General features: G+C 44.8%; 1 protein-coding gene across 1 annotated transcript in view; it reads left to right on the forward strand.

The window, feature by feature from the left end:
• LOC142760759 (vesicle-associated membrane protein 1-like) overlaps window positions 1-12,583 on the forward strand; it is a 79,395-nt gene extending 66,812 nt beyond the window's left edge. The window contains exons 3-5 of the mRNA XM_075863937.1: window positions 9,556-9,714; window positions 10,984-11,035; window positions 12,258-12,583. Of these exons, the coding sequence (XP_075720052.1) occupies window positions 9,556-9,714; window positions 10,984-11,035; window positions 12,258-12,274 (228 nt within the window). The 3' untranslated portion in view covers window positions 12,275-12,583. The remainder of the gene's footprint in view (window positions 1-9,555; window positions 9,715-10,983; window positions 11,036-12,257) is intronic.
• Window positions 12,584-12,855: the final 272 nt, after the last annotated feature.

Here is a 12,855-nt window from a genome sequence, read left to right on the forward strand (position 1 = left end):
TTCTCCAGAGCGTGGCTGCGTAAGGAGAGGGGGAGGAGTCTAGTTGTTGCGCGGCGGCAGTTCTACGATCCCCGCCATTTTCTGGAGCCTGGAGCCTGGAGGTGAAGGACGACATCTGGACCGAAGACATCGCCTGAAGAGGACTGGAGTGGGAGCAGCTCTTCTGACACGGTGAGTAAAGTGTCTCAAAGTGCTGTTTATGTATGGCCCTGTTCACACAGAGTATTTTGCAGGCCGAAAAAATCTGCCTCAAAATCCCTTAAAGAATTTTGAGGCAGATTTTGACCTGCCCACACTATCTTGCCGCGTTTTTTGCTGCGTTTTTTGCCCGCTGCGATTGAGGACAGCAAACAAAAAACGCAGCGAAAAATGCATTTTCTGCCTCCCATTGATTTCGATGGGAGGTCAGAGGCGGAACCGCGGCAAGAAAGGACGTGCTGCTTTTTCTTTTTTCCGCGACTGGCTCCCATTGATTTCAGATTAAATCAATGGGAGGCGGTTTTGGAAGTTGTTTGGTGCTGATTCTGACGCAGTGTCCGAGTCAATATCAAGGCCCAAAAACTCTGTGAACTGGGCCTTATTGTTAGGGCTTATTCAGACGAACGTGTAATACATCCGTGCAACGCGCGTGATTTTCACGCGCCTCGCACGGACCTATGTTACTCTATGGGGTCGTGCAGACTGTCAGTGATTTTCACGCAGCGTGTGTCCGTGTGTCTGCTGCGTAAAACTCACGACATGTCCGATATTTGTGCATTGTTCGCGCATCACGCACCCATTGAAGTCAATGGGTGCGTGAAAATCACGCCCAGCACTTCCGCAGCCGTATAAACTATGAATGAAAACAGAAAAGCACCACGTGCTACAAACATACAAACAGAGTGTCATAATGATGGCGGCTGCGCGAAAATCACGCAGCCGCGAATCATACGCTGCTGACACACGGAGCGGTTATGACCTTTTGCATGCGCTAAACGCCACGTTTTTGCGTACACAAAAAGCACACGCTCGTGTGAATCCGGCCATAGGGTAGGAACACACTAGGCATGAACACTGCAGATTTTATGCAACACATTTTATTGTGGAAAATCCGCAGCGTATCACAGTCGCAGCAGAGTGGATGAGATTTAAACAAATCTCATCCACACGCTGCAAAAAAAATGGACCTGCAGTCTGGCTTTTTAAGCCGCAGCGTGTCAATGTATTCTGTGGAATCGCTGCTCCTCTGTTGCGGAAATGCTGCGGTTCTGCCGCAAAAATCACACATGAGAAAAAAAAAAGGTACTTTTTTACATTTATAAAAAAGTTTAGACTTGCCCCGGCCGTAGTCCTGGTGACGCGATCCTCTATTCTTAGCACAGCCCGGCCTCCTGTCATGACGTTTCATCCCATGTGACTGCTGCAGCGGTCACATGGTCTACAGCGTCATCCCAGGAGGCGGGGCTACGTTCAGAAGAGAGAGATGCGTCACCTAAACTACGGCCAGGGCAAGTCTAAACTTTTTTTTCCCTGCAGGATTCCCGCAGCGGACACGCCTCACGAAACCTGAGCCACTATTTGGTGCGGTTTTGCTGGAGGAATTCCCTGCGGCTACCGGGGCGGATAAGCTGTGGAGTTTTACTCAGCATATCCGCCTAGTGTGTTCCTTATGATGTCGCTCCTGGAGCTGCTGCCGGTCTCTAAATAGGCAGTTGGTCCAGTAGAATTTGGAATTATTTTTTTTTGTCAACCAGCTTAAAAAAACACAAAACTTTTGTGATAGGGCCTGTTCACATCACCGTTCGCTTCCGCTCCGGGGTTCCGTCTGAGGTTTCTGTCGGGTGAACCCCGCAACGGAAAGTGAAAGTGACAGCACAGCTTCCGTTTCAGTCACCATTGATCTCAATGGTGACGGAAACATCGCTAATGGTTTCCGTTCGTTACCATTCCGGCAGGTTTTCGGACGGAATCAATAGCGTAGTCGACTGCGCTAATGGTGACGGAAACGGAAGCTGTCACTTTCACTTTCCGTTGCGGGGTTCACCCGGCGGAAACCTCAGACGGAACGGAAGGGAACGGTGATGTGAACAGGCCCTAACACAAAAGTTTTGGATTTTTTTAAGCTGGTTCACAAAAAAAAATAATTCCAAATTCTACTGGACCAACTGCCTATTTAGAGACCGGCAGCAGTTCCAGGAGCGACATCATAAGGAACACACTAGGCGGATATGCTGAGTAAAACTACACAGCTTATCCGCCCCGGTAGCCGCAGGGAATTCCGCCAGCAAAACCGCACCAAATAGTGGCGCAGGTTTCGTGAGGCGTGTCCGCTGCGGGAATCCTGCAGGGAAAAAAAAGTTTCGACTTACCCCGGCCGTAGTCCTGGTGACGCATCTCTCTCTTCTGAACGTAGCCCCGCCTCCTGGGATGACGCTGTAGACCATGTGACCTGCAGCAGTCACATGGGATGAAACGTCATGACAGGAGGCCGGGCTGCGCTAAGAATAGAGGATCGCGTCACCAGGACTACGGCTGGGGCAAGTCTAAACTTTTTTTATAAATGTAAAAAAGTACCTTTTTTTTTTCTCATGTGTGATTTTTGCGGCAGAACCGCAGCATTTCCGCAACAGAGGAGCAGCGATTCCACAGAATACATTGACACGCTGCGGCTTAAAAAGCCACACTGCAGGTCCATTTTTTTTGCAGCGTGTGGATGAGATTTGTTCTAATCTCATCCACTCTGCTGCGACTGTAATACGCTGCGGATTTTCCACAATAAAATGTGTTGCATAAAATCCGCAGTGTTCATGCCTAGTGTGTTCCTACCCTAAGGCCGGATTCACACAAGCGTGTGCTTTTTGTGTGCGCAAAAACGTGGCGTTTTGCGCATGCAAAAGGTCCATAACAGCTCTGTGTGTCAGCAGCGTATGATGCGCGGCTGCGTGATTTTCGCGCAGCCGCCATCATTATGACACTCTGTTTGTATGTTTGTAGCACGTGGTGCTTTTCTGTTTTCATTCATAGTTTATACGGCTGCGGAAGTGCTGGGCGTGATTTTCACGCACCCATTGACTTCAATGGGTGCGTGATGCGCGAACAATGCACAAATATCGGACATGTCGTGAGTTTTACGCAGCGGACACACGCTGCATGAAAATCACTGACAGTCTGAACGGCTCCATAGAGTAACATAGGTCCGTGCGAGGCGCGTGAAAATCACGCGCGTTGCACGGATGTATTACACGTTCGTCCGAATAAGCCCTAACAATAAGGCCCAGTTCACAGAGTTTTTGGGCCTTGATATTGACTCGGACACTGCGTCAGAATCAGCACCAAACAACTTCCAAAACCGCCTCCCATTGATTTATTCTGAAATCAATGGGAGCCAGTCGCGGAAAAAAGAAAAAGCAGCACGTCCTTTCTTGCCGCGGTTCCGCCTCTGACCTGCCATCGAAATCAATGGGAGGCAGAAAATGCATTTTTCCCTGCGTTTTTTGTCTCCTGTCCTCAATCGCCGCGGGCAAAAAACGCGGCAAGATAGTGTGGGCAGGTCAAAATCTGCCTCAAAATTCGGTGCGCGGTTGCAGGCGGTCGCGGGTGCGCATGCGCGGGAGTTTGCGGGTGCGCGCGATCGGTCGCACGGGCGGCAGTGTTTGACGGCCCCCATGACGACCCCCATGCTACCCAGGGCCGCCATCAGAGGGGGTATTATGGGTACTGATGTGAGAGGCCCGGCCAAACCTAATTGAAAGGGGGGCCCGCAGCTCACGACATTCTTTTGGTGAAAAAAACGGGCCCCATTGCAGGGGCCTGTTTTTTTTCTACCAAAGGCAAGTCGCGGCAGTTGCCGGGCCCCACTTTCAATTAGGTTTGGCCGGGCCTCTCACATCAGTACCCCTAATACCTCCCCTGATGGCGGCCCTGGGTACCATGATATAGTGCTGGACGGAGTACCGTTAACAGGCGGTGCCACGGTAGGGGGGCCCAGAAAATTTACCTGTAGGGGGCCCTGAAATTCCTGATGGCGGTCCTGGATAGGGCCCCCTGTAGATTGGGCCCCCTGCAGCATCCCCTGTAGGTAGGTCCCCCTATATAGTCCCCTGTAGATAGGGCCCCTATATAGTCCCCTGTAGATAGGGCCCCCTAGACTGCCCACTGTAAAAGAAAAACAAACAAACATTATATGCTTACCTGTACCCATTCCTGCGCCGTCCTCTAGACCTCATACAGCGGAACAACGCAGCGGCACGATGACGTCATCACGCTGAATGCATAATCGCGAAAGCGCCGAATGGCGAGCCAGGGCAGCGCTAGGCAAATCAATTGCATCCATGTCCTAAGGACACAGATACAATTAATTGCAGGGGACTGGTTCCGGGTACCCGCTTCACCCCGATAATTTTAACAACCATTTCGGGAGAACCGGTGTGCACTAGCCGGATCCCATCCCTGGTTGTAGGTAACCAGAACTCTATGATTTAACGTTATGACCTTCGGTAAAAATAATTGTATTTATTCTGTATTTATCGTTCTCACTTGTTTTTTTTTTGTTTTTTTACTTCTTTACAATTTTATTTTTTCAGTTGAATGCATTGAAATACCTATGTATTCCAATACATTACTGCCTGTGTTTATAAAAGGCACAGGCAGCTGTTAGGGCATAACTCAGGACAACCTTGGGGACCTTTGTTCGGCTGGGTCTGTCCCTTAAAATAGCCAAGAGGTTTTAATCAAAATCAGAGTGTGCCACAGTTTCAAATCCCCAGCATGCTTATTTATTTGTGTAAATACTGCAGATTTTTTACTGTGGATTTCACCCTTTGCAATGCATAGAGGGAATTTTAGAACAAAATCAAAATGTAACACAAGCAGATTTTGCCAGGGGTTTCTAAAAAAAATAATAATCTGCTACTGTATGTTTAGATAGATTATCAGCATGTTCGGCCTTAGCTACGTGCGACCGGTGCGGTTGCACAGGGCGCCGGGCGCCATGCTGTTAGGGGGGCGCCAGCGGGTGAGTATGCCCCGCGCTGCTGCTACTGCTCAGGGTGCCAGCGGGTCAGTTGTCACTCACTGACCTCAATACTGACTGCACCGCGCCGCGACTACCGCTCACCCGCTCCCCCTCCTCGTCTTACGTCCTGAGTGATGATCAGACCATCTTAACCTGAGACTATCTTAACATGTGTTCCTGCTCTGGCATGAACCACTATTTCCCCAGGGCTCATCTCCAGCAGCATCAGTGGGCACAGTGCACTGTAAGAAGCCCAGCAGGTCAGTGAGACTGTGGGCTTTGGTTGTATGGGGCACTGATGAGGGTCTAAAAATGGCAAAAGGGCAGAGGATTCAGTGCCACCTTGAAGCCCATTTGCCACTTATTGCCCCTTCAGTGTCCTGTTCAGTGCCCCTTCGATGCCCATTTGCCATTTATGCCCATTTATTGTTCTGTGACAAAGGGTGCTAAAGGGGCAGTAAATTGCAAATATGCATCAAGTGGGCACTGAACATAAGGACACTAAAGGGGAAATAAGTGGCAAATGGGCACCAAGGTGGCACTGAATGACACTGGTAATAAATGGCAGATGGGCACATTATTTAGTTGCTCCATAGGGCACATTTACCATTTGTTGCCTTTTTAGACCCTGTGCACATTACATTAAAAGGGTTAAAAAGAAATTCTGTTGAAGCAGTAGAGGAGAAGTTAAAATAAAAAAAGAACTTATACTTACCTCTCTCCTCCCAGATGTTCCTGCGCTGGGGGCTACCGTCACCTCTGTTCAGTCTTTGTATACAGAGCAGCTGCAGCGGTGATGTACTATCGACGTGATGTCACCACTGCAGAGAACAGAGGTGACGGGAGCCCCCAACTCAGGAACGTCTGGAAAGAGAGAGGTAGGTATGGGCTGCTTTCTTATTTTAACCCTTTCAGGACTGACATTTTTTGCTTTTTCATTTTCGTTTTTCACTCGCCGCAATCCTGCATACAAACAATATATTATACTTAAATGAGGAAACCCTGACTCCACTTGCATCTATCTGCCTGTTCCATGCTGTGAAGATTGAGAGTGGTGCCGACTTCCTTCTACTGTGCTTAATATATTATACCTACCTAAGAATCTGTGTTTCATCCTCATGGACTGATGCTTCATCTCATGTGACTGCTGCAGCCAATCACAGGCTGACCTCTCATCCCAGGAGACCACTTCAGTGGCGGTCACATGGATGAAACGTCATCACGGGGCCGGCCTGGCTAAGTGCTGCAGTTTTTCGCAGCGGACATTTCAGACGAGAAACTGCCCCACAGTTTGTCTGCAGCGCACAGGGCGGATACGCTGCGTTCTTTTACGCCGCGTATCCACCCCGTGTGAACTCAGCCTAAAGGTAATTTCACATTACATCCTGCCCATCTGTGTAATGTATGCACTGGGAAAGCTCCCAGAACGTATGGTTAACAGTCCCATACACCTGATGGAGGTTAAAAAAGCCTCAGTTCGGGTGGGACTGCGCTATTTTATGTAGTGGCGTCCAGTAAAAAATAATTATACTGCACGTTTTTTTGAGTCCATTTAATGTATGCGCCAGGAGCTTTTCCTCCGCATATGATAAATGGACAGATACGACGTAATGTGAAAACAGCCATAACAGAACATAGGCCTTGTTCACACTGTGCTAAAAACAACAAAGTTTTGTTGTTAGTGTTTTTGTAAAGTTCCTTTTAAACTACAGGCGCTTTTGACACGTATTCATCGCGTTTTTTGCATGGCTTCGGCGTGTTTTTTTGCTATTCGATCAAAACTCCCATTCACTATAAAAATCAGGTGCGTTTTTGGCGCATTTTCAGCATGTTTTACGTGCCAAAGAATTGACCTGACGCTTCTTTTTTTTGCGACACATTTTTAAACAAAACGCGTTGTATGCACTAACGTTGCGCTATACCATTGATGTCAATAGGACCCTTAAACCAAGCATTTTTTACGCGTTTTTCAGCGTGACAAATGCACAAACAAAAGCACCAAATGCTGACAATACATAAAAATGATAAATGGAATGTGGGCACCAAAGGTCAATTCCGCACAGGGCACCCTGTAGCCTAAGGCCTAACTGATTATCAGGTGTTATGAATGTGAGACTATATCAGACCAGGAATACACATAAGACATGTTCCAGCTTTGCTCGTATGAACATATTAGGTTAAGTACACAGAGTTTTTTTTACACGTTTTTCCAAAAACGCGCCAAAAACCGTCCGAAAATGGCTCCCATTGATTTCAATGGGAGGCGGAGCCATTTTTTCCCGCGAGCGGAAAAACCGTCTCGCGGGAAAAAGAAGCGACATGCCCTATCTTCGGGCGTTTACGTCTCTGACCACCCATTGACATCAATGGGAGGCAGAGAAAGCGTATTTTACAGCGTTTTTTGCCCGCGACGCTTATTGGCCACGGGCGAAAAACACAGCGAAAGACAGAATTTTGACAGATTTTCTGCCTGCAAAAAACTCAATGTGAACCCAGCCTTAGATGCTGTTCTAAACTACAATCTGTCCATGAATAATCTAACTGAACCTTAAGGCCAGGATCACACATACAGTTGCCTCTGAGCCAAAAACTGCCACAAAAACTGCACTAAAACTGTGTGTGTGATCCTGGCCTTAGGCCTTATTCACACGAGCGTATATCACGTCTGTGTTAAGCGCGATAAAACAACGGACGTCACACGGACCTATGCAATTCAATGGGGCCATTCAGACGTTCAGTGTTTTTCACGCAGCGTGTGTCCGAGGTGTGAAACTCACTGCATGTCCTATTCTTGTGCGTTTTTTGCGCATCATACACCCATTGAAGTCAATGGGTGCGTGAAAATCACGGACAGCACACAGACGCACATCCGTGTACTGTCCCTGATTCACGCAACAGTTGCTAAAGAAATTATGAGAAAAAGAAAAACACCTCCTTTAGGTTTTTTTGCTGATGTAAAAAACGTGTGAGATACGGATGACATACGCGCGTAAAAGACGCACACTGTACACGAATGTCACACAGAACTGCAACGCAGGAAAAACGCTTTGTTTTTTACGCGCGCAAAATGGACACGTTTGTGTGAATAAGGCCTAAAGTAGATAAAGGAGCAGGAATAAACTTATATGTCTCTCTATTCTTACATATTCCGCCTAATTCTCATTGATCTGCATCTATAAAATACATCATCGTATACCCATTGTATGAGATCTTAGGATAAGATAAGACAAGACAACAGTTCGGAAGCTTTAGGCCAGGGCTTCTCCTAGACTTTTTGCAGTATTAGGGTATGTTCACACGCAAACTCAAAAACCGTCTGAAAATACGGAGCTGTTTTCAAGGGAAAACAGCTCCTGATTTTGAGACGTTTTTTAAGCCACTTGCGATTTTCGCTGCGTTTTTTACGGCCGTTTTTGGAGCTGTTTTCAATAGAGTCAATGAAAGACGGCTCCAAAAACGTCCCAAGAAGTGCCCTGCACTTCTTTTTCAAGGCTGTTTTAATACGCGGCCGTTTTGAAAAGCGGCCGCGTAAAAAAACGGCCCATCAGAACAGAAGGCCGTTTTTCCAATTGCAATCAATGGGCAGTTGTTTGGAGGCGTTCTGGCCGAAAAACAGCTGAAAATAGCCAGTGCGAACGTACTCTTACTGTTTGATTTGAACTATTGAGCTACAGTCCAAATGAATACATTGAGTTGCATGAAATCTTGTGGACTGCAGCTGTCAGGCCCCATGCACATGACCGTAGAATTTGTCCGTAAATTACCTCCCTGTTGTATAGAAGTCTATGGGGCCCTACTGTACTTTTATTTGCTTCTTATTTCATATTGAGACATACAAAGCAGAAGGAGTTTTCTCATGAACACAACGGATTCACAACTATAAGGGTATGTTCACACGCAAACTCAAAAACGACGGAAAATACTGAGCTGTTTTCAAGGGAAAACAGCTCCTGATTTTCAGACGTATTTTAAGCCACTCGCGATTTTCGCTGCGTTTTTTACGGACGTTTTTTAAACTGTTTTCAATAGAGTCCATGAAAAACGGCTCAAAAAAACGTCCCAAGAAGTGTCCTGCACTTATTTTTCGCCGCTGTTTTTTTACACGGCCGTTTTTCAAAAAACGGCCCATCGGAACAGAACGCCATTTTTCCCATTGCAATCAATGGACAGATGTTTGGAGGCGTTCTGCTTCCGATTTTTCGTCTATTTTTCGGGCATTTATGGCCCGAAAAATGGCCGAAAATAGGCTGTGTGAACATACCCTAAGTCTACGATCTTAGCTGATATCAACAGCCCAGCAGACCTGTTTCTCTAATATGCTGCCCTTAAAAACATTTAAACGCTTCACTCAAGGGTGTATTCAGAGCATTTCTAGTAGTACAGTTTTTCGTTTTTGCCTCACTGTCCCCCACGTATAGTCGTGTTTTATTTTGACTATTGGCATATGGCACAGACAACAAACATGAACTCTCTGGGTCACAGTTCTTGTTATGGTGTTTTTCCTCTTGCGTCACATTAATTTCTGTTGTATGTTTTTTCGTGGATGTTGATGGTGGTCGCAGGTGGTGGGCATCATGCGTGTTAATGTAGACAAGGTCCTGGACAGAGATCAGAAGCTGTCAGAGCTGGACAACAGGGCCGATGCCTTGCAGGCAGGAGCGTCGCAGTTTGAGACCAGTGCAGCTAAACTGAAGAGGAAATATTGGTGGAACAACTGTAAGGTGAGAGTCTCAGGTTTCACTTGTACAGGTAACTGAAATAAACGTATTATATGTAATAGTTTTTAAAGGGGTTCAACAAGGGTGCCGGAGGAGAAAGTGGATTATCCCACAACCTTGCTCTATGAGAGCGGCTGTGAGTCAGATGAATTTAATGCAACCAGCTTATGCATTACTGAGTTTATCCAAAGTACCTTTCATTATAGTGTGGGCAGTAAATACTGTAGATGCATTCATATTCTTTGCCATAGCTATAAATAAATAATGAGAACATAAGCATTCAATATAAGCATTCAATATATAAGTGGTCCACCACATGCTACAGAAGTTTTTTTTAGACAAGGTTTTACAGCATAGGTCTCCAACTACACAGGTCATGAATGTTTTTAGATAACTTCATGAGTCTGCAGGCCACCTAGGAGAGGCAGCCAGGTGGCCATAGAGTAAAACAAAAAGGTTTGTAGTTAAAAAGATACATAATATTGGCTAACTGGAAAGATTGAAAGTGCAAGCATTAACTGTATAACATTGTATACAATGAGCTCCCCCTGGTGGTCGCTAATTGCAGACAGAATTTTATTATTCAACTCAAGGGCTGTATGAAAAGAAGCAGGAGATTTGGTCCAAATCCTATGAAGATGTATTATGGAAATACTCTGCACATAACTCATTAACCCCTTAATCACCAGCTATATTCGGTATTAACCTCTAAACCACACTAGACCACCAGGCATAATAACAGAAATACTATCATTAACCCCTAATCTACCCTATGTAAAACAAGTGATGTGGAGTGCTTACCCCTGAATGGACTATGGAATGTCTACATAGTTCAATACAACAGTCCCTATGAACACCTAATTTGCATTATGAAGGAGTTACATATGTGATATTTTCTTAAAAAATAATAAGTATTATTTGGTTTTTGCACTTTACTAACTTTTCTGTTGTCATCAAAATGACAATTAGGCTGGGGCTACATGGCGACTTTGGCCATGACACAGGTTTTACGGCCAAAGATCGCTAAGGGATCGCAGTATCACGCTGGCTGCATCACAATAATGAAAGTTAATGTGGCCACATTGCTCGACAGTCGCAGGAAATACAGACTTGAGATGCAACCAGCGCGACACTGCGATGCAGGCAGCGCGACACAATGATCTTTGTCGTGCAATGTGTCATGGCAAAATTCACCATGTAGCCCTGGCCTAACAATGATACAGCATGAAGTGGATTGGCCAGGTGAGACAATAATATTTAATCTCTTTACAGATGATGCTGGTTATGGGAGCGGTAGGCACACTATTGTTCATCATTCTTATTAGTAAGTAAATAAAATGCCTCATAGACAATAATTCAATGACAACCTGCTCTCCTTAGCGGTCTCAGGAAATTGCATAAGTGTAGCATACTGCCTGTCTCATAACGACACCTCTCACAGAATTCTATGTGGGAGAAGTATATTCGTGACCCCTATGACTCCCATTTGTGGCAGTGCAGATACTGAGCACTACCTTGTGATTGTGGAGGGAAATGCAATAAGGCCCTGTCCACACGGCATGCATTTGACGCATATTTTAGTGCATTTACACGCCGAAATATGCATTAAAAATGCTTGATTAAACTTCCCATCGACATCTATGGGAAAGTGCGCTGTCAGTACATACAACACGCTTTTTTACGCAAGAATATGTCAATTATGTGTCAGGTAAAAAAAGCGTCATGTTAATTTTTTGTCGCATAAAGTGCTTTGAAAACATGCCAAATATTCCCATAGTCAATTGGAATCCTAATTACGCGCCAAAGAAAAACGTGCAAAAAGCACACACAAAATGCTTAAAAAACATGGCGAAAACACGTACAAAAAGCCTGTATTTTAAAAAGTGCAAAGGTCGGATACTCTGCACAGTTTTTTATGCAGCGTATCCGACCCGTGGGAACCCGGCATTAGGCGTCACTGGCGATAATAAAGCTTTTGTGATAACATAAAGAAGACACAAGTCACACTTTGCAGAAGAAAGTAAAATTATTTAACCCATCGGAGATAACTTTGATTACGGACATTTAACCATTTAAATGCCTCGGTCAATAGGGACCGCGACATCTAAATTGTTAGAAAGAGGGTTAGAAAGAGCGTCACCCCATCGGCCCCCCTAAGATGCGATTTTGGGGTGTTTGTGGTTGTCATGGCATCCTGGGAAACCAATAAAAATTTACGTTTTGCAGTGTACTGTACCAGCGATCAAACAATCGTTTGTTCAAGTCCCCAAGAGGACTATTTATTTTTTTTTATTTTTTTTTAAACAGTTAAATAAAGTATTTTAATATTATACCAAAAAATATATTTAAAAAACACCTTTTTTTCATTTTCCCCTAAAGTAATGTAAAAAATAAACATAACTGGTATTGCTGTGTCCATAAATGTCCAAACTATTATAATATACCGTTATTTAACCCAAAGGTTGATCGCTGCAAAAAACCAAAACTATAAATATTGAATCCATTTGTTAACCTTATTTTTTCTTTTACCTTTTTCTGTTTTACAGTTTATTTCTGCACTTGATGCTGTGGAAGTGTGCACTTGTATCTTCTTTACTGCGCACCTTTCTCTAGAACTCTCCTTATCCTCAATTTCCCTCCGTGTGATCGGATATCATCATAGTGACTTATTTCATTTACCATAAACCATGTTTTGAGATTGACATCACATCATTCATAGTTTAATTATTTCTTGCCAAATGCAATGAAAAACTTTCAAACTGGCACAGACAATATCACTACATTTATCAAAAATGTGTGACGAAGGATGAAGAGAGAAAAAAAACACAGCAAATGTCATTATTCCAAAATAAAAGAATGTCTGTTATCATGAGTGGCTGGGTCTTTACTTACTATCTTCTTATGAGAGTAATTTTATAGACACAACTGAGAAAAGGAGATGTTTTACTGTCCACTGGTGTCTATGGCATGTATGGCCAGCTTTTAGACTAGGGTTACACTCTGACATCTCACCGGCAGGTATCTATGGCCAGCTTAAAACTGGATTTATTCACGCAGGAGAAAACCAATGCCGATTTATTTATTGAAACAAACATGACTCTGTCAGCTCAACATCACGTCTGCAGTCATCTGTAGTGTAAGCAC

Source organism: Rhinoderma darwinii, chromosome 4 (genome assembly GCF_050947455.1).
Source record: "Rhinoderma darwinii isolate aRhiDar2 chromosome 4, aRhiDar2.hap1, whole genome shotgun sequence".
NCBI lineage: Eukaryota > Metazoa > Chordata > Amphibia > Anura > Rhinodermatidae > Rhinoderma > Rhinoderma darwinii.